The sequence below is a fragment of the Mesoplodon bidens genome (assembly GCF_964165515.1).
Source record: "Mesoplodon bidens genome assembly, chromosome: 2".
Taxonomy (NCBI): Eukaryota; Metazoa; Chordata; class Mammalia; order Artiodactyla; family Ziphiidae; genus Mesoplodon; species Mesoplodon bidens.
This window is the reverse complement of record NC_138177.1, coordinates 72,649,124-72,670,629: the sequence shown is the minus strand read 5'-3', so window position 1 is coordinate 72,670,629 and position 21,506 is coordinate 72,649,124. Positions and strand designations below refer to the sequence as shown.

The window sequence follows — 21,506 nt, the reverse complement described above, 5'->3', positions numbered from 1 at the left end:
GTTTCTATAATTGACCAATTCTCTCCTTAGCTATGTCTAATCTGCTGTTAAACCCATCTATTGAGAGCTTAATTTCATTTATTTTTCTAGCTAAAATTTCTATTTGGTCCTTTTCCAATTGTGCTATGTCTGTTTGTGTTGTTTCAGGTCTCTGCTGAAATTTCCAAGCCTCGCTTTTATCTTCTTGAAATACTAAGCAGTTGTTTTCATTTCTGTATAACTCCAATATATGGAATTGTCTGTTTGTTGTCTCTCATTTCCTTTTTTTTGGTCTGTCATTTGTTTGCTTTCATTTTCGTTGCCTTATTTCTTCAAGAGCTTGACTAATTGACTAATTCTTATTATAACTGATGTTATATTTGAAAAATTAATTACAATACTTTTGAGATCCAGGTTGTTGTTAAGTTCCTTGAGATTTCTGCTTGCTTCTACCAAGCATCTGGAGATGCTAGCAATCTGGGATCATCTTATTCCAAGTTTGAGACTTGAGAATTTCTGGACCACCCAGAATGTTGGGACACTAGGCTGCAGAATATGAGGACTGGTTTACTTCTGATTCATCCTTAGGGGTTCCTAGTCCAAGTGGATCTTTACCAGCATCCCTATCTTTAGCTGTCCCCAGATTCCAATTTTTTGTTCCTCTAGCTCCTAATCCTTCAAGGCCCTCAAAACCGCAGCTTAGCCTCTCAGCAGCCTTTTCCCAACTGGAAAAGCCCCCTGGGCAAAGGCAGCCTTTAGGGCCTTCTTCTTTTTTTTTTTTTTTGCGGTACGCGGGCCTCTCACCGTTGTGGCCTCTCCCGTTGCGGAGCATAGGCTCTGGACGCGCAGGCTCAGCAGCCATGGCTCACAGGCCCAGCCGCTCCGCGGCATGTGGGATCCTCCCGGACCGGGGCATGAACCCATGTCCCCTGCATCGGCAGGCGGACTCTCAACCACTGCGCCACCAGGGAAGCCCTAGGGCCTTCTTTTCTCTCTGGATTCCCAGCCAATCTTGTTAACCCTTTGATTTTTTGATAGTTTTCATATTTAAAATTTCTGAGAGTGCTGGTCTGAAACATCCAGCCTACCACTATCAGAAGTGGAACCTCCCACTTGCATTATTCCGATATCACAGAGCTCTAATCCATAACCTCACTACACAAAAGATAAAACCGCATACATATGAAAAGACTTCCTTAAATTCACATATTTAGTGGTAGAGCTAGGTTTAGCCTCAGAGCTCAAGACTAATAACTGTTAAACTCCACTTGCATTAGGTCTGGATACAAGGGTTTCTCTTGTTTTGACCTTTTTCCCTGGGGTAAGGAGAGAGCAGTCTTGCCAAAAGATCAGAGGATGGAAGTAAGGACTTAGCCATATTCCCGGCACCTTTCATACATTCTTCTCCCAGCCCTGACCTATGGGGGAGCAGGGGTGGGATCTGATAACTTATGGTCTGGCAATGGGGAGTAGAAGAAAGCAATCCTTCCCATTCCTAAAGTACAGATTATAGATATCCCCACGATCAGTTATCCCTTTATATTTGATGTTTCTGAACATCTGTGGTAACCGAACCCAACTTCAAATTCCTCTAGATCCCACTTTACAAAAGCCCTCTAAAACCAAGAAGTTGTCTTCAGCCAGCCTCCTCTCCCCCAGAAAACAAACACCAAGACACCCTCACAATAAAGACCACACCATTTATTTACAAAGGCCAGTGTGGGAGTTGGGGGAGGTAGGGAGGGAAAGCCACACAGACATCCTCTCTGGACTGCTTGGGACCCTTTCCCACTTGGAGAAAATTCTGTTCCTCTTGCCTCCATATTCCCAGCAATGGGTCCTCCAAGCAGCTGGGCTAAGTAGCAGAGAGAGGAGGTGATACGAGCCTCCTCTGTGCTCCAATAGAGCAATGTCCAATTCCAGATCAAAGGCATCATTGCTGCCCTCTCCTTTCCTTCCTCAAATAGAACTTTCTGGCCTGGAGGGAAATAGTGAAAACTCAAAGGGCAGGAGCTAAGACGCCAAAGGCCAGGGGTTCTAGAGGGAAAGACTCCTCCCCTACTATTCCCCGAAGCAATGAGGGGAGGGGTAATAAGGGTGCTGGTCACAGCCCTGACAGCTTCAGAAGAGGTACCCACACTACCCTTGGGTTACCCAGCATCCAGAAGCCCAGGGGATCTAGCTCTCCAGGCTGTATTTATTCCTGACCTAGACTGGCCCTTTTGCCTACTTCTCTCTGGTGGGAGAAAACTCTAAACCAGAAATCAACAAGGGATCCACCCTCCCACTCAACTCACATGCACCCACCCCCGCACACACACACCCACTGCTAAGACAGACCCCAATCCTCTTCATGTCTTTTGAGGGGAGCTTAAATCACTGGTACCTGGAGACACAGACAGGTCCTGGGTTCATGGAAACGTGTGTGTATATATATAAGCATGTGTGTTTGTGGAAATGGAACCAACCTAACCCCTTGTGAGCCGTATTGTTTAGCTTCATTGAGCCCTTTTCTTCCACTCAAATTCCGTTAACATCTCTTAAGTCTCCTTTGCCAGGCCTGAGCCTGGACTCTCCGGCCTAAAATAACTATTAGTGCTTCCATTCCCTAACTGTCAATTCCAACTTCCAAGTCCTCTACTCAGGCTCTTTCCCTGATTCCCTTCCTCCAGAAAATCTCATTCCCTCCTCCCCTCATTGGGCTGGTCCAGGGCCTGTTAATTCGTGCTCCAAAGGGCTGTGTCTCACCTCTCCCTTCAGACAGGGAGAACAAGCATTTTCCTTCCTCTGGAAGTCCCAACAGACCCCGTGAAAAAGTGCTGGGTGAAGTGAACAGAACAGGGGGTGAGGAGGAAAATCACAGCCTGTTTCACCTGCCCCTCCTTCAGAGCATGGAAGTCTAGCATTGGTTAGGCTAGAGGTGGGAGGGGATGGGGGAGAGAAAGAAGGAAGAGTTACCAAAAGTAAACATAAGACAAGCAAAACCCTAGTGGTACAGACGGAAGACCCTGTTCCAGTAAAGCAGAGAGTCGGTTCCTCCTTCAGCTCTGCACTGCCACTGAGAAGTCTGAAGGTTGCAAAGGTGAAGGGGGAGAGGGCCAAGGAGGAGGGGCCAATCAACAAAACTGTGAGAACTGTTTAAATAGCTCTGCTAGAGCAGGACCAGGAGAGAAGGTTCTACAAGAGGTGCAGAAGTAAAACTGGAATTCTCAGAGCTACGGGGCTGCGGCCCACGCCTCTAAAGTCACCCTGCCGTCTGGAGAGGACAAGGGAGAAGACAGAAGGGATGACAAGCTGCAGAGGGTCGGAACCAAACGCTGGCATCGAGGGATGGGAGAGGCAGGAGGCACGAGCCGAGGGATTAGGACAGCTGAGAGCCCAGGAGTCTCTCGATAGCTGCGTTGATGTCCCCTCCTGTGGCGATCAGGGCCTGCAGGTTGGCCTCACGATTGATGAAGCCCATGGAGTTGAGCTGCTCCAGCTGCTGCTGAAACCTCACTTCTGGCGTCTGCACCTGGAGGGGACAGGCCTTTTGAAGCGGGCACAGGACCAACCCCAGGGGGCCTATCTGATTCTGAGCGTTTATAATGGTGAGAAGAAGACATCCTCAGACTCAACCAGTGGGGCAGGGGCCGGTGAGCTGCAAACAGAGGCCAAGGAGCTGGCGTCCCAAGTCACTAAACAACTGTGTCATCATAACGCAGGGGGCATCTTTCTTAAGATTTCAAAGTAATGGATAGGCCTAGATCAGCCGATATTCCCAACTGCTTTCCATCAACACTATGGAGATGTTAACAGGCAATCCAAAAGCCAAATGTTCTGTGGTGGATAAATACCACCTCCAAACCCCCTCCTTCCTGGCAGTCATCACACACACGGCCATAGTAAAGGTCAGAGAAGGGCCCCGGGAAAGCAAGAACCTGTTAATTGTGTTTAACCAATCAACAAACACGGTTATTTACGAAAGAGAAGGCCTTTCGTTTTTGACACTCCTATAAACATCTCCTGGAAATGTTTTCCCCAAGGCATGCTTAGGAGGCACTAGCCTAGATCATGAACAGAAAACTCAGAACTGGAAGGAGCCCAGCAATCACAGAGGCCCCCAACACGCAGTACAAGAGCCGTTTCCAATGCTCCATGCTGTTTTTCATCACAGTCCACACAATTTAAGCTGGACTGGGCCTTGGGGATCCCTTCATCCAGCCCCCTCAGTGCCTTGCACAGAGCTGGGCACACTTATATTCCTGTTGAAAGGCTTTTCCCAGATGAGTCACAGAGGCCATAGAAGGGTTAAGGGGCTCATCCCTGCTCCTCCCCCAAACCCCAGGCCTTGACTATGTGGCCCAGAGCTCTGGTCACCTCACCTCCCAGAATCCTCCTCTCTTGTCTCAGAGAGGGAGGCTACTTTAATTATCAAAAGGGTCCTCTGATATAAGCAGAAATGGTGTAACAGTAGTTAAAGTGTAAATTCTGGAGCCAGCATGCCTCAGTTTGAATTTTAGCTCCATTACTTACTAGATATGTGACTCTGAGCAAGACACTTAACCTCTCTGGGCTTTAGTTTTCCCCTTTTGTAACACAGAAATAATCATAATAGCTTCCTGGCAAGGCTGTTGTGGAGAATAAAGTAAATGAGCTCTTATACATAAGGCACATAGACCAGTACCCAGCTGACCCAGTAAGCGCCATTACTAGTCTCATCTCCATTTCACAGCTGTGGAAACTAAACTTACGGAAGATCGGTAACTTGCCCAAGGCTAGAAAGTAGCAGACCAGGAACTAGAGCCAGGTCTGGCTGACTCCATTCTACTGCCACCCTCGACGCTGCAGGGTCCCAGCACCAGCCCTGCTGCCCCATATACCTGTGAGTTTCCACTTCCAGCCAAAAGCTGGATCATCTGCTGCATGAGCTGCTGCTGAGCATTGGAGGCCCCTGTGGGAGAGGATGTGGCTGGCGGGGCTGGCAAGGAGGTGGGGGCCTCAGGCGCAGACCCAGCGTTGCTGCCTGCAGAGGAGGCTGGGGTCCGGGACATCCCAAAAGAGCCAAGGCTGCAGGCAGGAGAGACCAAGAGGTGGGAGATGGCCTCTGAGAAAGGGATGGCAGTGTGAGATCCAGAAGGAAAAGCAGTTGGAAGGAACAGGAAAACAGACCCTCAGACACACAAGGGCTGCTCAGAGAGTGGCAGAGAAACGGGTTGAGGGGGAGGAGTAGCCAGAACTTTGCTGCCCACCTGCCACCGACCCTCACCTGGGTACCAGTCCGGGGGCCTCGGTCTGCAAGGTCTGCAGTCCCTGCTGGATCTGCAGCAGCGCCTGCATGGCTCGGGGATTGGTAAGAATGGAGAGTGACTCCGGGTTCTGCATCTGGTGGGAAACAGCAGAGAAAGGCAACAGGAGGTGCCAGGAGACAGGAGGCAGCCTAGACCCTGAGTCCAGAGCCAAGCGCGGCCCCTCCTTTAAGTGCCACCCATTGGGCCTCAGGGTCTACCCCGGCCCTCAACCTCCACCCGTCTAGGCTCCTCACTCACCTGCTGCAGGAAGACTGGGAGCTGCAGGCGGAGCTGCTCCTGCAGCTGGGGGTTCCCCGCGAAGAGCGGCACGTTCACCATCATCTGCCAGGGTGAAGGCAGTAGGGGAGGCCTGGGCCTACCCACCCCCAGAATGCCCCTACGGCCTCATCTCCCTTGGCACCCCCTCCACTGCAGGAAATCTGGCCAGCTTTTCCAAGGCTCTCAAAGTATCCTGAAGGCCTAAGTGGGACAGTGAGAGGAAATGGAACTATACTCTGGACGAGGACGAGAGTCAGGAGCCGGTCTGACGAGGATGATGACAGCTAACATTTCCTAGTACGTAGGGCTTACTACATGCCATGCTATGTTCTAAACACTTTATGGTATTAACTCAACCCTCACAGCTCTCTGAGGCAGGAACTATTGTTATTACCGTTTTACAGAGGAGGAAACTGGGGTTAAATAACTTGCTTGGCTCACACAGCTAGGAAGTGGCAGAGCTCAATACAGAAACCCAGGCAGTCTGGCTCTAGAGTGTTTTGATCATCACAAGCAACAGCCCCCAACACACTCCCCTCGTGCCAGTTCCTTACCTGAGCAGCAAAGTCGGGGTTCTGGGCAAGCGTTTGCATCATGCTGCGCATGTAGGGGGCTGAGATCACATTCTGCATCAGCTGGGGGTTCTCAGAGATCTGCTGGAGGAGGGCCTGCATTTCCGGGCTGTTGAACATCCCTAGGACAAGAAGGAAAAAACAAGAGGAAAGGGGTCCAGATGGAAACCAGATGCCTCACTTCAATCTACATTACTTCAGGCACTGAGTGGTTACAAAACTCAGAAAGGCAATGGTAAAATGGGCACCCAAGTACTGGGGCATGGGTCCAATTCTCTCTTGACTCCGAGGTCATCTCGCCCGGCTTTGTCCTGGCCCCTTCCCCAACTACTCTGCTAAGGACAAGCCAGTTGCAAACTGGATCTGATTCATGCCCCTCTGGACTGTTCCTGCCACAGGTCAGATGTCAGAGTTGGAAAGGATTTGACTAAAGATCATCCAGTTCAATGGTTTTCAAACTTGTCTTAGCAGCAGAGACCCTTTCCTCAAACCAAATCTCACTTGGAAACCAAGTATGTCAGTGGTCTGGTTGAAGCTGGGGCAGGAGGCCTGGAGCCTTTCACTTTTGGTCTTCCCTCATCCTGGAGATGGGCCAGAGCCCTCAAGACTCAGAAGTACAATTTTAAAACCATGGATCAGGTTCAAGTACCTTATTTATGAAATAAGCACATAGAGGGGAAGGGACTTTCCCAATCAAGATGCTCCCCAGGGTACACAGAAATCAGAGCATCTACCACACATCCCTAGAGCCATATGTATAGTCATAGTCCAGACAAATGGGGCATCTCCCAGGGTTGTGCAGTGCATAACCTGCACTTCCGTACAAGGCAGCTCTGCACATCCCTCTCCCCCAGCCCACATCTCCCTGCCCCCTGATTCCTCTCCCACACCCCATTCCCAGTCTGACCCATTTACTCTGGGTAGTACCAGCAGTGTTGAAAGAGCTTAGGAAGTGGGGCCTGGTTTACTCATAAGCCTTTACTTAGGTCACTCCTAGGGACATCAGGACAGGGCCAGAACCAACCCTTACCCTGAGGGGTCGAGCCACTACTCCAGGCTACAGAGTCCCCTCTGTGGCTTCAATACAGTCTCACCTCTGTCTTCAATATTCTGGAGCAGTGTGAACCCCATTCAGTCCTGGGGCAGAGGGACTGCCCTGGTGACCCCACTAAGCTCCTTCCACCCTAGGACATACCTGACCCCAGGCTAGCCGCATTGATCCCAAAGGGGTTCGAGACTGTCGGGTGCACCTGGCTGGTCCCCGATCCTCCGGTGCCCTCCCCACCGGACCCGGGGGCCTGGGAGGTGGGGGGCGAGGGGCTCCAGGGGTTAGGGAGGGGCTCTCGATTCTCAGTCCGCAGAGGCTGGGAGGATGAGCTGTCGGAGTTCCCGGCCAGGGAAGAGAAGGGATTGTTGCCAAACTGGGAGGAGGGAAAGGTTTTGGGTTAAGGACTGAAACAAATCCTTAAGGGCTAGGCCCTTTCTTTCTTCTCACCTAATAGCCTCCCCTTCCCCAGGAAAGGGAGAGAGATCTAAAACCTTGGAGGTCCTCAGGTCAATTTCTAGCCCCACAATGGGCAACTTCACCCTCATCCTGCAGGGTGGGAGCTGCCTGATGCTGATGACTGGATAACTGAACCCCTCAGATAACTGGAAACGTCACATCTCCCCTGGTGGCTCTAAATATTTGATATCTAATCTCCTCTGTGCTCTAGAGTATCAATACTTTACACACACCTTTCCCATTGTGTAGTGAGATATTTGTTTTCCTTAGCTCTTAAGGGGCAGAGACAATGTCAGATTCAACTTTGCACCCCTGGCCCCCGACACTAGTAGGTGCTCAATAGGTAATTATTAGCTTGATGGGAGCTGGCTCTCTACTTCGACCCTGATCTGCCTCTAGCTCTCCCTTTTCCAGCCACCTTGCTCTAAGACTAACTCCACCGAACCCTCTCCCTCACGCCCAGGTCCCCCACGTGGCATTGTGTCCATCCAGGCACACCACAGTGGAGCCCCTTAGTGGGCACACCTCTGGCTAAGCATACCTCCCTAGGTCTTCTCCTTCCGTTGCTTCCTCCATGTAGTCTCCTCCTTCCCCTCCCTCTCCACAGCCTATCTCCTCAGACTGGCTGCTTCAGCTAAACAGTCCCCCCCAGCACCAGGCCCCCAACTATGTTATCCAGGATCGTCTCAGGGTCTGCACCCCACCATATGGTGGGCTGCCCACGGCAGCACCCACATGTCCTCCCTCTGGACCCGCCAACACCCACGCAGGAGGTACCTGAGCAGCCTCAGCCCCTCCCCACCATGGAGTTTCGTATCCAGTCACTTTTCCTGTTTATTCAAAGTGGGTCATGGGGACCAGGGCTGACCAAGGACCCTCCTGCTCTGAGCTGTGGTTCCTTCACCCTACCAGATGCCTGTTCAGATAACAGGGCTTGCAGGCCAGGGTTCATGCACCACAGTTTCAGTCTTTGTCAACGTTTCAGATTTCCTGTTCAGGTCACTTGCCTAGCACCCAAACCCACCTAGTTCTGGGTCCTGCTTTGCTCTTCCCCATACACCCCAAGGCCTGAATTTCTTTCCCTGAGCTCCCAAAAGTGTTAATAGCTGCCATTTATTGAGCACCTACTATGTGCCTGACCCATTCTAATGTTTACAGTATCCCTCTAATACACCAGTTCTCAAAGTGTGGTCCTAGGACCCCTGCAAGGTTTAAAAAACATTTTTATAATCCTAAGATGTTATTTGCCTTTTTCACTCTCATTCTCTCATAAGTATTCAGTGGAGTTTTCCAAAGGCTACGTAACATGTGACATTGCATTGGACTGAATGCAGAAGCAGATCTGAGAATCCAGCTGTCTTGTAGTAAGCCAGACATTCAAGAGATCTGCAAAAAAGTCAAACAAGGCCATTCTTTCCTCTAAAGTTTTGTTTTGGAAAATAAAGTTATTTTTCAAAAGAATATTCTATTTATGTTAATGTATAATGGATTTATTGTTATTTTTAAATGAGTTAATAAATAAATTTTTTTTTACTTCTCAGTTTTAATTTCAGATACAGTGAATATCAATAGGCTTAACCCACAAAAACAAAAGCTTCTGGGGTCCTCAATAATTTTTAAGTGTATAAAGGGGTTCAGAGGGGAATTCCCTAGCGGTCTAGTGGTTAGGACTCCGAGCTTCCACTGCAGGGGGCTCGGGTTCAATCCCTGGTTGGGGAACTAAGACTCTCGCATTCCACACGGTGTGGCCAAAAAAAAAAAAAAAAAATTTTTTTAAACAAAAAAATAAATAAAGGGGTCTAGAGACCAAAATGATTGAGAATACTGCTGTAACGCATTGTCTCCATTTTGCAAATGAGGAAGTGAAGACTCAGGGAGGTTAAGCAACTCACTTAAGATCACACCACTGAAGTCTGATGGAGCAGGTATTTGAATCCAGGTTTGTTGATGCCAAACATTATGTTCTTTTAGCTGAACCAGTGGTTCACACACCTTAGAGTACATCAGAATTAGCTGGGTGCTTGTTATAAAGACTTGCTCAACTACTTAAATTTTTTTTTTAACCAGGTACATACATTACTTTGATATACATTTTAAATTAAATACTTAAATAAAATTAAACTTAAAATAAATTAATTTCTTTAAAAACTCACAGTTGATCCCTATAGCACTTTCTAAAATTTGAAAGAGCAATGCCAAGAATAACCAAGATGATGGTGAAGAATAAGCTGGAAGTGGGGAGGGGAGATTCACCCTACCTGATGCCCAGACTTAATTAAGACAGTGTGGCATCATCGTAGGGACAGGGTCAACAAGGCACACTCATCTGTGGAGACTTGGTGTAGGGCAGAGACGGCATGAACAAGGAATCTGCTGGGATAGCACGGGCCACTCAGGATATGGTGCTTTTTCCTTTCCACAAGGAAGAAGGAATGTGGGGCCCCACCCTCCCACTTGGGTGCTGGTTGGGGATGGCGGGGCGTTCAGTCTGTGAAAGTCCATCAAGCTGTACACTTATGATATGTGCACCTTTCTGCAACTATATTATTCTTCAATAAAACATTTTTAGATTTTTTTTAAAAAACAAGTTTAAAATTATATGAACAGCATGATACCACTTCCATAAGGTTGAAAATATGCAAAACGAGGCCAGAGATTGTTTATGGATTCATACATAGGTAATTAAAAGAATCGAAATGACAAACACCAACTTCAGGGTGGTAGTTAGCTCCGGAGAGGGAAAGAGAGGCATAAGATGGGGGAAGGGTATGTGAAGGCTGCAATTCTATGTGTAATATCTTATTTGCTAATGTTTAATACGTCTAGGAAAACATACAAAACACTAACAACATTTGTTAACTCTGGGGTGGAAACGAGGTGGCTGGGAGATGGAAATAGCAGGATCCCTTGTGTATACTTTCGTTGAGCTTGTATACCTTTCTATACTTTTTAAATACCCTTTTGTTTACTCTGTGTAACTTTTGAGTTTTGAAACAGGTAAATATATACTGTATTTAGTGTAAGCTAAACTTTAAAAAAAGAACCCAAAAAGGCACTGAAACTATATATGGCAACGTTTTAGGGCCACAAGGATACAAGAGAATGCTATACTTTTTGTATATTTGGGAAGAATTCTTAAAGCCTTTTTTAAAGTGTGTATTCCCAGGTTGATTCCAGAGATTGATTCAGTAAGTAGCTCAAAGGTGGGGACCAGGAATCTCATGGTTAACAAGCTCCCCAGGTGATTCTGATGCAGGTGATCTGTGGACCACACTTGAGACACACTGTGCTAGGGCTGGCTGTTTGACCCCAGGCCTGCCCCCCAACCTTTGAGCCCTTGGTGCAAGAGGTTTGTCAGAACAATGTCAAATCCCTTGGATACTACCCTTTGCCCACTTCCCTAGGGAACTCTGCTATCTTCTGCCCTAGTGCCTCAGTCCCATGCCAAGTTGGACCATCCCTGGCTATGCAGCGTGAGAACCACTTTTAAGCCAAGGCCCACCCTCAGGGGGCTAGGGAAGGAAAGAGGAGCAGACAGCACCTCGGTCTTGCCTGGGTCTGGGTAGGTAATCCTGAGTCCAGACTGCCCTCCCACAGCCCAGCCCCTGGCCCCACCTGTTCCCGGGCAGCACTAAACATGGGCTCCTGGATGTCCGTGTACATGCGGCGGAGGGCATTATACCCTCCAGGGATGCTCTCCAGGTTGCTTAGGGCCCGGTCCTGGTTCCGCATCATCTCCTGCATCATGGCTGGATTCCGAGCAAGCTCCATCGTCTGGTGGAAAAGAGAAAGAGAGAGAATGGCCCTGGAACCAAGGGATCACCAAGCTTGGAAGAGAGTGGGCCCTGATGAGGAGGTCTGCATCGGGACCAGGGTCCAGGGCCTAGCAACTGACCCACAGTGGCAGGGAGCAGGGTGAACTGGACTTCCTTCCTCTACTGTCACCTTGGCTCTAACCCTGTCTCCCTATGGGTATTCTGGTTGACTTTTGGGGGTACAAGATCCCAGGTGGGGTGAGGGCAGCAGCTTCCCTCCCTCAGGTTCAGAGGGTCCCCAGAAGTGTCAGGGAGCACAAGGAAGTTGAATAAGAAAGGACGTGAGAAAGAAGAAGCAGCAAAAGAGAAAATTAACATCTACTGAGCAGTTACGACATACAGGCGCTGGGCTAAGTACTTTACAGAACTCAAATCATTTAATACCCACAATAACCATCCCTTGTAGGTATTTCTGTCCCTATTTAGCAGATGAGAAAATAGGCTCAAAGACTCATAGCCAGTTAGTAGTGGAGACAGGGTTCAAGGCCAGATTGGTCTGTCTGACCGAGACCAGACTATGGCTTCTGGTAAATGACAAGTTGGGGAGGGAAAGGATTCAAGCTGGGACAATGCTACCAACACCTTCTAGATCTCGCCCCAGGTCTTTGGCCTCACTGAATCTTGAGAAACAGGATGGGGGCTTTCTCTTGGGAACCAATGGCTCACTTTCAATAAGGAGGGCGTGACCTATGTCAGCTCTAGGGGACAGCAGTACATAACAGATAAAATGAGCATAGCTGCTTCTTGTTCCTATCCAACTTGGAATGCCTTCCCTGTCCTTCTTCCCAAATTTGCTCCACACTTGCCTCTTCTAAGACACTTTCATGTCTATGATAAGATTCTGATCTCTTATCCCACAATTCGTTCATTTAATAAGTACTTATTGGGCCTCCCTGGTGGCGCAGTGGTTGAGAGTCCGCCTGCCGATGCAGGGGATACGGGTTCGTGCCCCGGTCTGGGAGGATCCCATATGCCGCGGAGCGGCTGGGCCCGTGAGCCATGGCCGCTGGGCCTGCGCATCCGGAGCCTGTGCTCTGCAACGGGAGAGGCCACAACAGTGAGAGGCCCGCATACCGCAAAAAGAAAAAAAAAAAAAAAATAAGTACTTATTGAGTGACTACTATATACCAGGCACTGTTCTAGGCAGTGAACAAAACACTTGCAAATCCTTGCCCTTCTGTAACTTATCTTCTGGTGAGTCTAGCACTAGTGTCCACAGCTCTGCTGAGATCGTCTACCCTCGTCCCATCCCCTGGTGGATGGCCACGAGATGGAGCTCCCAAAGACCAACACCAAACCACCTCCCCCGGGTCTCCCTTACCCACCAGGCCCTGTCCAGACACAATGCTTCCCAATTCTCCTATTATCTTTCATTCCCAGGCCTTTGTACTTGCTGCCCCTCAGCCCTGAATACTCTTCTCTTTTTCTTCCTCTGGTTCATTCTTCCTCTTTTGGGTCTCTGCTTGGGTGACACTTCCTTTAGGGCCTCCTCTGAGCCCCAGGTAGGATCAGGAGCCCTTCTGTGTGCTTCTAGGGGATACTGTGACTATCTCTATAATAGCACCGACCACACTTTATTATAACAGCCTGCTTACTTGTCCCACTTCCCTTTGAGACCAGAAGTTCCTGGAAAGCTAAGCCTATATCTTTTCATCACTCTACCCCCAGGGCTCAAAACATGGCTGCTGAATGAATGAATGAACAAGTCAAGGTAGGACAAGGTGGGAAAAGGCCAGGCAGGGCACAGCTGGGCACCAGGTGTCCTCCACAATCCCAACCTTCTTTCAGACACACCTGCCTCATGAGCTCAGGGTTGTTGAGCATGTGGCTGATCTCGGGGTTCCGCTCCATCAGCTGCTGCATCTGGGGGTTGGCCATGATCATGTGGCGCATCAGGTCGGGGTTAGACATCATGTCCTGGACCAGGGGGTTCTCCATGATCTGCGACAGCATCTCAGGATTGGACATCAGCTGCCTCTGCATCTGCTGCTGCAGCTCCATGAAGTTGGCAGAGCCCAGGCCCAGGCTGCCCAGGCCCAGGATGCCCCCAAAGCCAGCTGGGGGGAGGGGGCAGGGTCACAGTCTGTCACAAGACTCTTCCCCTACCTGGCCAGTGCCACTGAAGTCAGGTCTCCAGGATGGGCCCCTTCTGCTTCTCACATCTCCCTTTTCCAATCATTTCCACAGCCCCAGCCCTGATCCACTGCTGGCAAAGAGATGTGAACCTACTAGACTGAGACCTCTTTGATGGCCGAGGCTGACAGGCAGGCACAATACTGAGCACAGAGAAGGTAACCAGTGATGGCCTACTGAATGAGCAAATAAATATTCCCCAACTGGCTACTGCTGGACCCACCTTTTTCCCAAACTCCAATATCTTTACCCAGGGTTCCCCACATCCCCAGCCCCATTTCTCCCCTCACTCTTAACATTTTGCCATGCTCTCCTCTTCTGGGAAGCCCTCACAAACTGGTTTCTTCCCCCTCTTGGCTCAAGTACCAATGTCTGGACCCCTATGTCCAGGGGTCCCCAGTCCCCATCAAATCAGGAGCAGGGACCATATTTTCCCCTCTTCTTGGCTCTCCCACACTCCACAGCCCAAAACAGAACAGTGCCTTCCACCCTAAAGGCTTACAGAGTATGGATGCAGTGGCACTGGGAGGTCCCTCCCCAGTGCCTGGGGAGGTACCCCCCCCACTGCTCCTTCGGCTTCCACTGCCAGTATCCGAAGTGGCACTGCCAGAAGTGGAGGGCTGGGCAGAAGTGGCGGGTGAAGCAGGCGTGGTGGAGGGTGCTGAGGCTGGGTCTGGAGTGGAAGGGGAAGAAGCAGTGGCAGCAGCCGGATCTTGAACCCTGAGGACAGAAAGAAAAATCCTAGTTGAAGTGAACACAAAAGGGAAGACAATGATTTCTATGTTTGCTGTGCAGGTACAGCCCTAACCCAAGCCACCTCCTAAGCAACCCTGAGGCTGGGGCAGGATGATGCTGGGGAAGTCAGTAAATCAGAGGAAGAGAGGAGCGAGTATCCTCTATCTTCAGGGTATTCAGGGAGAGGTAAATCAGGTTCCCTTCCCCTGCAGATGAGATCACAGGGCTTCCTGGCAATCCATCCAAGAGCCACCTTCCTGGGCCTTGGCATAGGCCTTAGATGTACAGTTAGTTGAACAATGCGTGAGAAAGTATCAGATGGGGAAAAAAATGCCCAATCCGAAGCTGGACCTGCTCCTCTCCTGAACTTACTTCTGAGGGGTCTTGATGACCAGATGGACAGTGAGCCCATCCTTGATCCCATGCTGGTTCAGTGTGTCCCCATCCTTGAGGATCTTGCCTGCGAAGATCAGGACCAGCTGATCCTGCTGAGCCTTAAATCTCCGGGAGATTTCCTCTTTGAACTGTGATCAAGAGGCAAAGGTCACTGTGGAGGCTGCCTGGGCTCCTCCAACCAGGGACCCTGCCTCTTCTTCAAAGCCTCTGCATTCCCTTGCTCCCACCTCTAGTCGTGGGAAGTCCTTTCAGCAGTCCTGACTGCATCCCTCCAGCTGCAATAAGCAGCTCCTTTCTTAACCAAGGAGGTGGTCCAGTGAGAAGCTCCTCTCAGCGCTACCCCAGGGTCTCCCACCCTAGAAAGCCCTTGCTTCTATCTGCCACTCCTTCTTCAGTCCATCCACCCAGTTCCCTGTGAGCATACTACCTGGGCAGTTCTCTCCATCCCAACTCCTTCAACAGCCTTGGGCCCAGGCCCTATCTCCCTTCAGCCTTCTCTTTCCTCTCTTTATTCCCAGTGTTCTTGTAACAACTACAACAGATAGATCCCATTTATAACAACACTAACTATTCACTAGTTAAGAGTCTAAGTCCCATGACATACATGTTAAGTATTATTTCCATTTTAAAGATGAGAAAACTGAGGATCAGAGCAGTTAGGTAACTTGCTCTGGGCAGACTGGAACTCAGGTCTTGACATCAAAGCCCAGGCTCTTAACCAAACACATGGGGCCACTCAATTAGGGCTGATTTCAAATTCAGTTTTGCAGGCAAAAATTATTTAAATTCTGGAATGTAGTCATTTTATAAGATGGCGGGAGGGGCAATGACGGCACTAAAGGCTGGCTTGGGGAGAGTTAGACTCCCCAAATCTATCAGCAACACCCCTATCAACCCAACCAAATCAAACCCACACTCTAAGTAAAAAGAGTGCACTTGTTAAGCAAAGGCAGCTTCCAGATCCCTCCCTTCCAACCAGACGCCTATCTTAAGCCCCGCCTCTGTGAAATTCTGAAGCAGCCACAGGGGGGGTGGTGAACACAGGCAATATTCCCTCATTCACTCATTCAACACATTTTTATTGAGCACCTACTGCACACTGTGTAAATCCCAGAGGGGCTGAGAATCAAATGTAACCACCTTGATTGGAAAGAGTAGGAAACATCCGGGCAGAGGGAAATCCTACCTCCTGGCCGGGCGTGAGAATGCTGGGCGTTCTCTGAGGCGCACAGTAGGAGCCCGGAGCTCTCCCCCAACCTGCGCCTCCCGCCCGCTCAGCTCCTTGCCCGGCCCCCACTCTGACTCGGCGCCTCGAACCCCGACCAGTAACTGGGGCGAATACTCCCCTCAAACCCAGGGTACTTCCCCCTTCCCGGTGCAAGGTGTCCTCTTCGCACTCTCCACCACGCCCCCAGCCCAGGCCACAAGGCAAATCTCCGGCCCCCCTTCCCCAACACGCGCCACGCTCCCCCAGACCACCCCCGCAGGACGCCCCCTACCCTCCTGCCCTTCCCTTCCGCTCCTCCGAGTGCGTGCTGGGCCCCCGCCCTCCTCTCCCCGGCCCTCCCGTACGCCCCACCGTCTCAGAGCCACCCCTCTCTTCGCAGACCCCTCCTCCGCGCTCACCCCCACCCCCGCCACCCGTACTACCTCTTTGACCGAGGCTCGATCGCAGATCACAATTTCCTCCTTGTCCTTGGGGGTCTTGACGGTGACCCGAATGGGGGGCCTCGTCTCGGCCCCGCTCGGCTCCGCCATGCCGCCGCCGCCACCCGGCCGCCCGCCAGCCCGCCCCGGCTCCTCCTTCTCCCCGCCCGGCCGGCCGTCCGGGCTCGGCTCCGGCGCCTCCAACACTCCCCTCTCCCCTCCCCTTCCCAAGGCTTCACCGCCCCCTCCGGACCAGCCGCAGCCACAGCGCCCCGGGCGGACTGGGGGGGCCACTGCAGCGGGGTCCGCCCAGGATTGAGCCCGGGGTCCAGCAGCTTGGACAGGGCCTTGCTGGGCTGCGGCCCCCGAGGGGTTCGGGGCGGAGGCGGGGCGTGTCCGTCACTGCGGGACGGGGGCCGAACTAGCCCGCCCGAGCCGAGTTGAGGTCCACCCGGGCCCAAAGCTGCCCCCGCCCCTCCGCGGGTTAAATCCCGCTCCGGGACAAAGGACTTTCTGTGTCGCCGCTTTATCTACGTTCCCTGTGATAACTGGTCTTTCTCGGGAAGCCCAAATTCTTTCCAGGCCTGAGACCTCTCCCGACTTTGAGGTTGAATTTTCCCACTTCTGGATGTCCACCTAAAACCTTGTCTCTAGGATTGACTTTATTCCCCTGAGAGTAGTGGCCTGCACGAAGTCTATTAAGTACAGTTCTAGAGACCTGAATTTTGCCTGCGTGGCCCTTCTGAGCCTTAGTTTCCTCAATAGTATCTATCGCCTCATCTCACAGAACTGTGCATAATGTAGAAATTTGCTTTGAAAAGTAACCAAAGGTGTGCCCGACAAATATAGGGATTTTATTTTCTTTTAACTACTGAATCGTGAGTTGTCAAGCGGATATGACTTTTCTGCCCGAGGGGGTTAAATGTCCTTCCAGTACTGCCTCTGTCCTTTTTCTCCCGCTCTTTTCCCCCATAACCGCGTGGTCGCACTGGAAAGGCGAACTGTAGTTCCCAGGGTGCCTCGCGAAATCGCAAAGAACTACAATTCCCAGGGCACCCCGCGGTGGGGCGGGGTTGAGTCAGAACCACAAAGCCAGGCCAGAAAACTACAACTCCCAGGGCGTTCCGGAGCAGGGCAGCTGGACTACGGGAAGCGGCAGGCGGAGGGCAGCAGTAGGAAACTCGGGGATCTGGGTGCAAAAGCCCAGGGATAGGAGCCGCAGGCATGCTGCGTCCCAAGGCTTTGACTCAGGTGCTAAGCCAGGCCAACACTGGAGGCGTCCAGAGCACCCTGTGAGTGCGGACCGAGAACCCGAGTGGCGAGCACTGGCGTGGGGCAGCGCGCGACTCTCCGAGGGAGGGGTGGGGAAGGGAGGAGGTGGCAGAGGAGGCAGCAGCTAGGTGAACCGGCCGGAGGGCCCTTCTCGAAAAGAGAAACCGACGTACTGGGTGCTCGGGGCATGTTGTAGCACACACTCAGCCCAGACGCTTGCTTTCTAGAAGGGCCAGTGGCGGGAGTTAGGATGGGAGCCCAGGCGTTTGACTCCCCGTCCTGAGCACGTTGATATCCCTCCTGATCCTTCGCCAGGCTGCTGAATAACGAGGGATCTCTGTTGGCCTACTCCGGTTACGGGGATACGGACGCCCGGGTCACTGCTGCCATCGCCAGTAACATCTGGGCGGCCTACGACCGGAACGGGAACCAAGCGTTTAATGAAGACAATCTCAAATTCATCCTCATGGACTGCATGGTATGGAGAAGGGAGCCACTTCCTCTTTCTCTAAGGGCATCCCCAAGGGGGACCTGGACCCCATCCTGGATGGTTGGAGGGGCAGGGACAGGATCTCTGGAAGATTACTAAGAGTCGGTCTGCAGCAGCATTTATAATAGGCAGGACCCTATGCATCAAGTGGTGATGAGAAAGGAGTCCTGGACCTGAGGTCTGGCTGGGGTTCTGGTCTCAGCCAGCCACTTATCATTTGTGGAACCTTGGGTAAGTCACTTAACCTCTCTGAGCTTTCTTACCACACCTCCAAGGTGAAAACAATAATCCCCATCACCACACCATGCACACAGGGCTGTTGTGGTCAAATGAAAGGGTGGATATAAACTGTAGAGTGATATGCAGACACAAAGTGTTGTCATCTGAGATTCACAGACTCAGAAGCATGGCAGAGTCTCCAGACCCTAGTCCAATCCCTTCAGTTTACAGAGAAACGCGATGCAGTCCAGAAAGGGGAAGTGGCCATTAGACTGTGAACTTCTTGGAAACAGAAGCTGTCTCATTCACCTTTCTATCTGTTTATTCAACAAATTTTTAGATCCCTGCAGTGTTCTCAGGACTGGGGAAAAAGTAGCAAACAAGACAGACAAAAACTACAGCCCTAATGCAGCTTACAGTCTTACATATGCCTTAAATTAAGTAAAATATGTATGTTCGTAAAATAAGTTCGTAAATATGTTTTGTAACATATGTATGTAAGTGTAAAAAGTAGTATGTTAGGTATTGAAAATGCTGTAGAGAAAAAGCAAAAAGGAAGTGAGATAGGATGTTTGTGTCAAGGACTGTCTCACTGAAAAGGTGACATCTCATCAAAGATCTAAAAGATCTAAAGGAAGTTGGCAAGCCATGTGGCTCTCTGGGTTAAGAACATTTCTTTTTTTTTTTTTTTAATTAATTTATTTATTTTTGGCTGCATTGGATCTTCGTTGCTGCGCACGGGCTTTCTCTAGTTGCAGTGAGAGGGGGCTACTCTTTGTTGAGGTGCACGGACTTCTCACTGCGGTGGCTTCTCTTGTTGCAGAGCACAGGCTCTAGGTACTCAGGCTTCAGTAGTTGTGGCACGCAGGCTCAGTAGTTGTGGCTCGCGGGCTTAGTTGCTCCGCAGCCTGTGGGATCTTCTTGGACCAGGGCTCAAACCTGTGTCCCCTGCATTGGCAGGTGGATTCTTAACAACTGCGCCACCATGGAAGTCCAAGAACATTTCTGCTAGAGAGAACAGTAAGTGCAAACGCCCTGAGGCAGAATGATGCCTGGTCAGAGATCAACAAAGTTGAAGTGGCTGGAGTAGCATGAGAATGGGACAGGTTAGTAGATGAGGTACCCAGAGAGGCAGGGGGTGCAGCACCTGGTTCCAAGCACACAGTGGATGCTTAGTGAAAGTTTGCTGAACCAAATTGAAAATGCCCCAAGAGTGAACTCTCCAGGAAGGATTTCCACTGTAACTCAGCCACCTACCTCTTCCTCACTCCCTCCTTAACCAAGGAGACTAGTTCCACTGATGATTCCTAGGGTGCCTACCCTAGAGCTGGTGCTATAAGGGTGATAGCTTTCAAATGTTCTGACCACAACCCAGCCATAAGAAATATATTTTAAGTCAGAGTCCAGTAAAACGAAAGTTTCATGAAACAGTACTTCCCTTACTATATGCAATATACTTCATTTCTCTTCTTTTTTTTGGCCGCGCTGCACAGCTTGCGGGATCTTAGTTCCCCGACCAGGGATTGAACCTGGGCTCCAGCAGTGATGGCGCCGAGTCCTAACCACTGGACCAGGGAATTCCCCTTCTTTTTCTTTTAATGCTGATCAACTTCTTAATTGATCTGGGGTCAGTTAACCCCGGGGCCAAACCTACAGTTTGAAAAACATTACGTTGGGAAGTGAGGAGTATAAGTTGGGTTACTGCTCTCCCCTTACCATAATGATATGATACAATAAACCATAATAATAACATCACCCATCTGGACAGCCCTTTGCAGATACAAAACTCCTTCCTGTGTATTAGCATCTTCACCAACTGGAGTGAGGTACGGGTTCCAGAAAGAGTAACTGAGCTTCTGGGAGATTGAGTTTCCCAGGGCAACTTGGTTAGTAGGTGGCTGTGCTGAGGCTGGAATGGCCTCAGAACTTCACGTCCAGGTCTGTGGCCAAAGTCCCCCAGCAGAAGCTCCTGCTATGCCCAGGACATGGAAGGAAGATACAGTCTCTCTCAAGAAGAGCCCATGGGGAAAGAGGGGCAAAGGGTGCAAGCAGAACATCACATCCCCTGATATCACCCCCACCAGGAGGGCCGTGTAGCCATCACTCGAGTGGCCAACCTTCTACTGTGCATGTATGCCAAGGAGACTGTTGGCTTCGGAATGCTCAAGGCCAAGGTGTGTATGTGCCCATCCCTGTAAAACCCTGGGCCCAGCCTTCATGCTCCATCATTGTGTCCACTCCCATCCCCACCACCTTCTGGGAGTTGTTCTCATGTCACCCAATCCATGTCTGGTGCGGGCTAACACTGGAGGCTGGGGGCTGGGGGCTCGGCATTAGGAGTAGACCTGAATTTAAGATCACTCCAATGGCAGGCCTTGTGTGGGACTGGTTTCTCCTCCCTTTCTCGCAGGCCCAGGCCTTGGTGCAGTACCTGGAGGAGCCTCTCACCCAAGTAGCAGCATCGTAATGGGTGTTGGTGGAAGCAGGGGTTCAGAAAAGAGAGATGACCATTTGGAGGGGCAGGGCCCCCTGGGGAAGCCTTCCTGGGTGTGGAGGGTTGGGGGGCCTTTGTTTTTCCCAAGAATAAACTTCAACTCCTGTCTTGTGTCTTGGCTGCTTTCTTGGATGGGGGGAATCAGAGGAGATAGGAAGGAGCAGGGATTGCTTATAAGGTTCTTCATGTTTTGCAAGTGAGGGGCTTCCCACTCAGTCCTACTCCACGACCTCCAACACCAAAAGGTTATTGGCAGTGATGCCTCAGGTCCCTTGGCCTCTCCAGTGGTGTGACCTCACCTGGCCGCTGCCACTCAGAGAAGAATCTTACCCACCTGTTGGCAAAACCTTGGGAGTGAGCTGAGAGGAACAAGGGGCTGGTGGGGGTCATGTTGGACAGAGAGAAAACAGGGCATAGGAGTTCAGTGTCCTTCAGTCCTGAAGTCCCTTGGGGGACACCTTTTCTACTCTTGGGGTTGGGAGGGTGCCCCCTAGCGGCCTACAAGGGCCACCCCTTCCCTCTTCTCCAGGCATTCACAAGCTCTCACAGACCCTCTCCAGATCAGGAAGCCCTTTGCAGACAGGAGGGCTTTGCTCTGAAGCCTCAGGTCCTGGGGAAGGAGTAGAAAAAATCCAGAAGTCCTGTCCCTGCACTCAGACCCCTCACCTCATCTGCTGTTTCTGGATAGGTCTCCCCCTATC

At 50.8% G+C, this 21,506-nt stretch overlaps 2 protein-coding genes across 2 annotated transcripts; one reads left to right on the top strand and one right to left on the bottom strand.

Moving 5' to 3' along the window:
- Positions 1–1,659: 1,659 nt before the first annotated feature.
- UBQLN4 (ubiquilin 4) lies at positions 1,660–16,506 on the bottom strand. The gene is made up of 11 exons (XM_081225534.1): positions 16,334–16,506; positions 14,660–14,811; positions 14,055–14,272; positions 13,214–13,476; positions 11,220–11,378; positions 7,296–7,521; positions 6,083–6,222; positions 5,508–5,591; positions 5,228–5,343; positions 4,842–5,028; positions 1,660–3,493 (listed from the first exon to the last, which is right to left on the bottom strand). Exons 1-11 carry the CDS (start codon positions 16,439–16,441, stop codon positions 3,341–3,343), a joined length of 1,806 nt encoding a protein of 601 aa, XP_081081660.1. The 5' UTR covers positions 16,442–16,506; the 3' UTR covers positions 1,660–3,340.
- A 934-nt stretch (positions 16,507–17,440) lies between these two features.
- On the top strand, positions 17,441–20,912 carry LAMTOR2 (late endosomal/lysosomal adaptor, MAPK and MTOR activator 2). Its single transcript, XM_081218235.1, has 4 exons — positions 17,441–17,622; positions 17,918–18,080; positions 20,396–20,485; positions 20,722–20,912. The coding sequence occupies exons 1-4, from the start codon at positions 17,555–17,557 to the stop codon at positions 20,776–20,778; spliced, it is 378 nt and encodes a 125-aa protein (XP_081074361.1). The 5' UTR covers positions 17,441–17,554; the 3' UTR covers positions 20,779–20,912.
- The last annotated feature ends 594 nt before the right edge of the window (positions 20,913–21,506 follow it).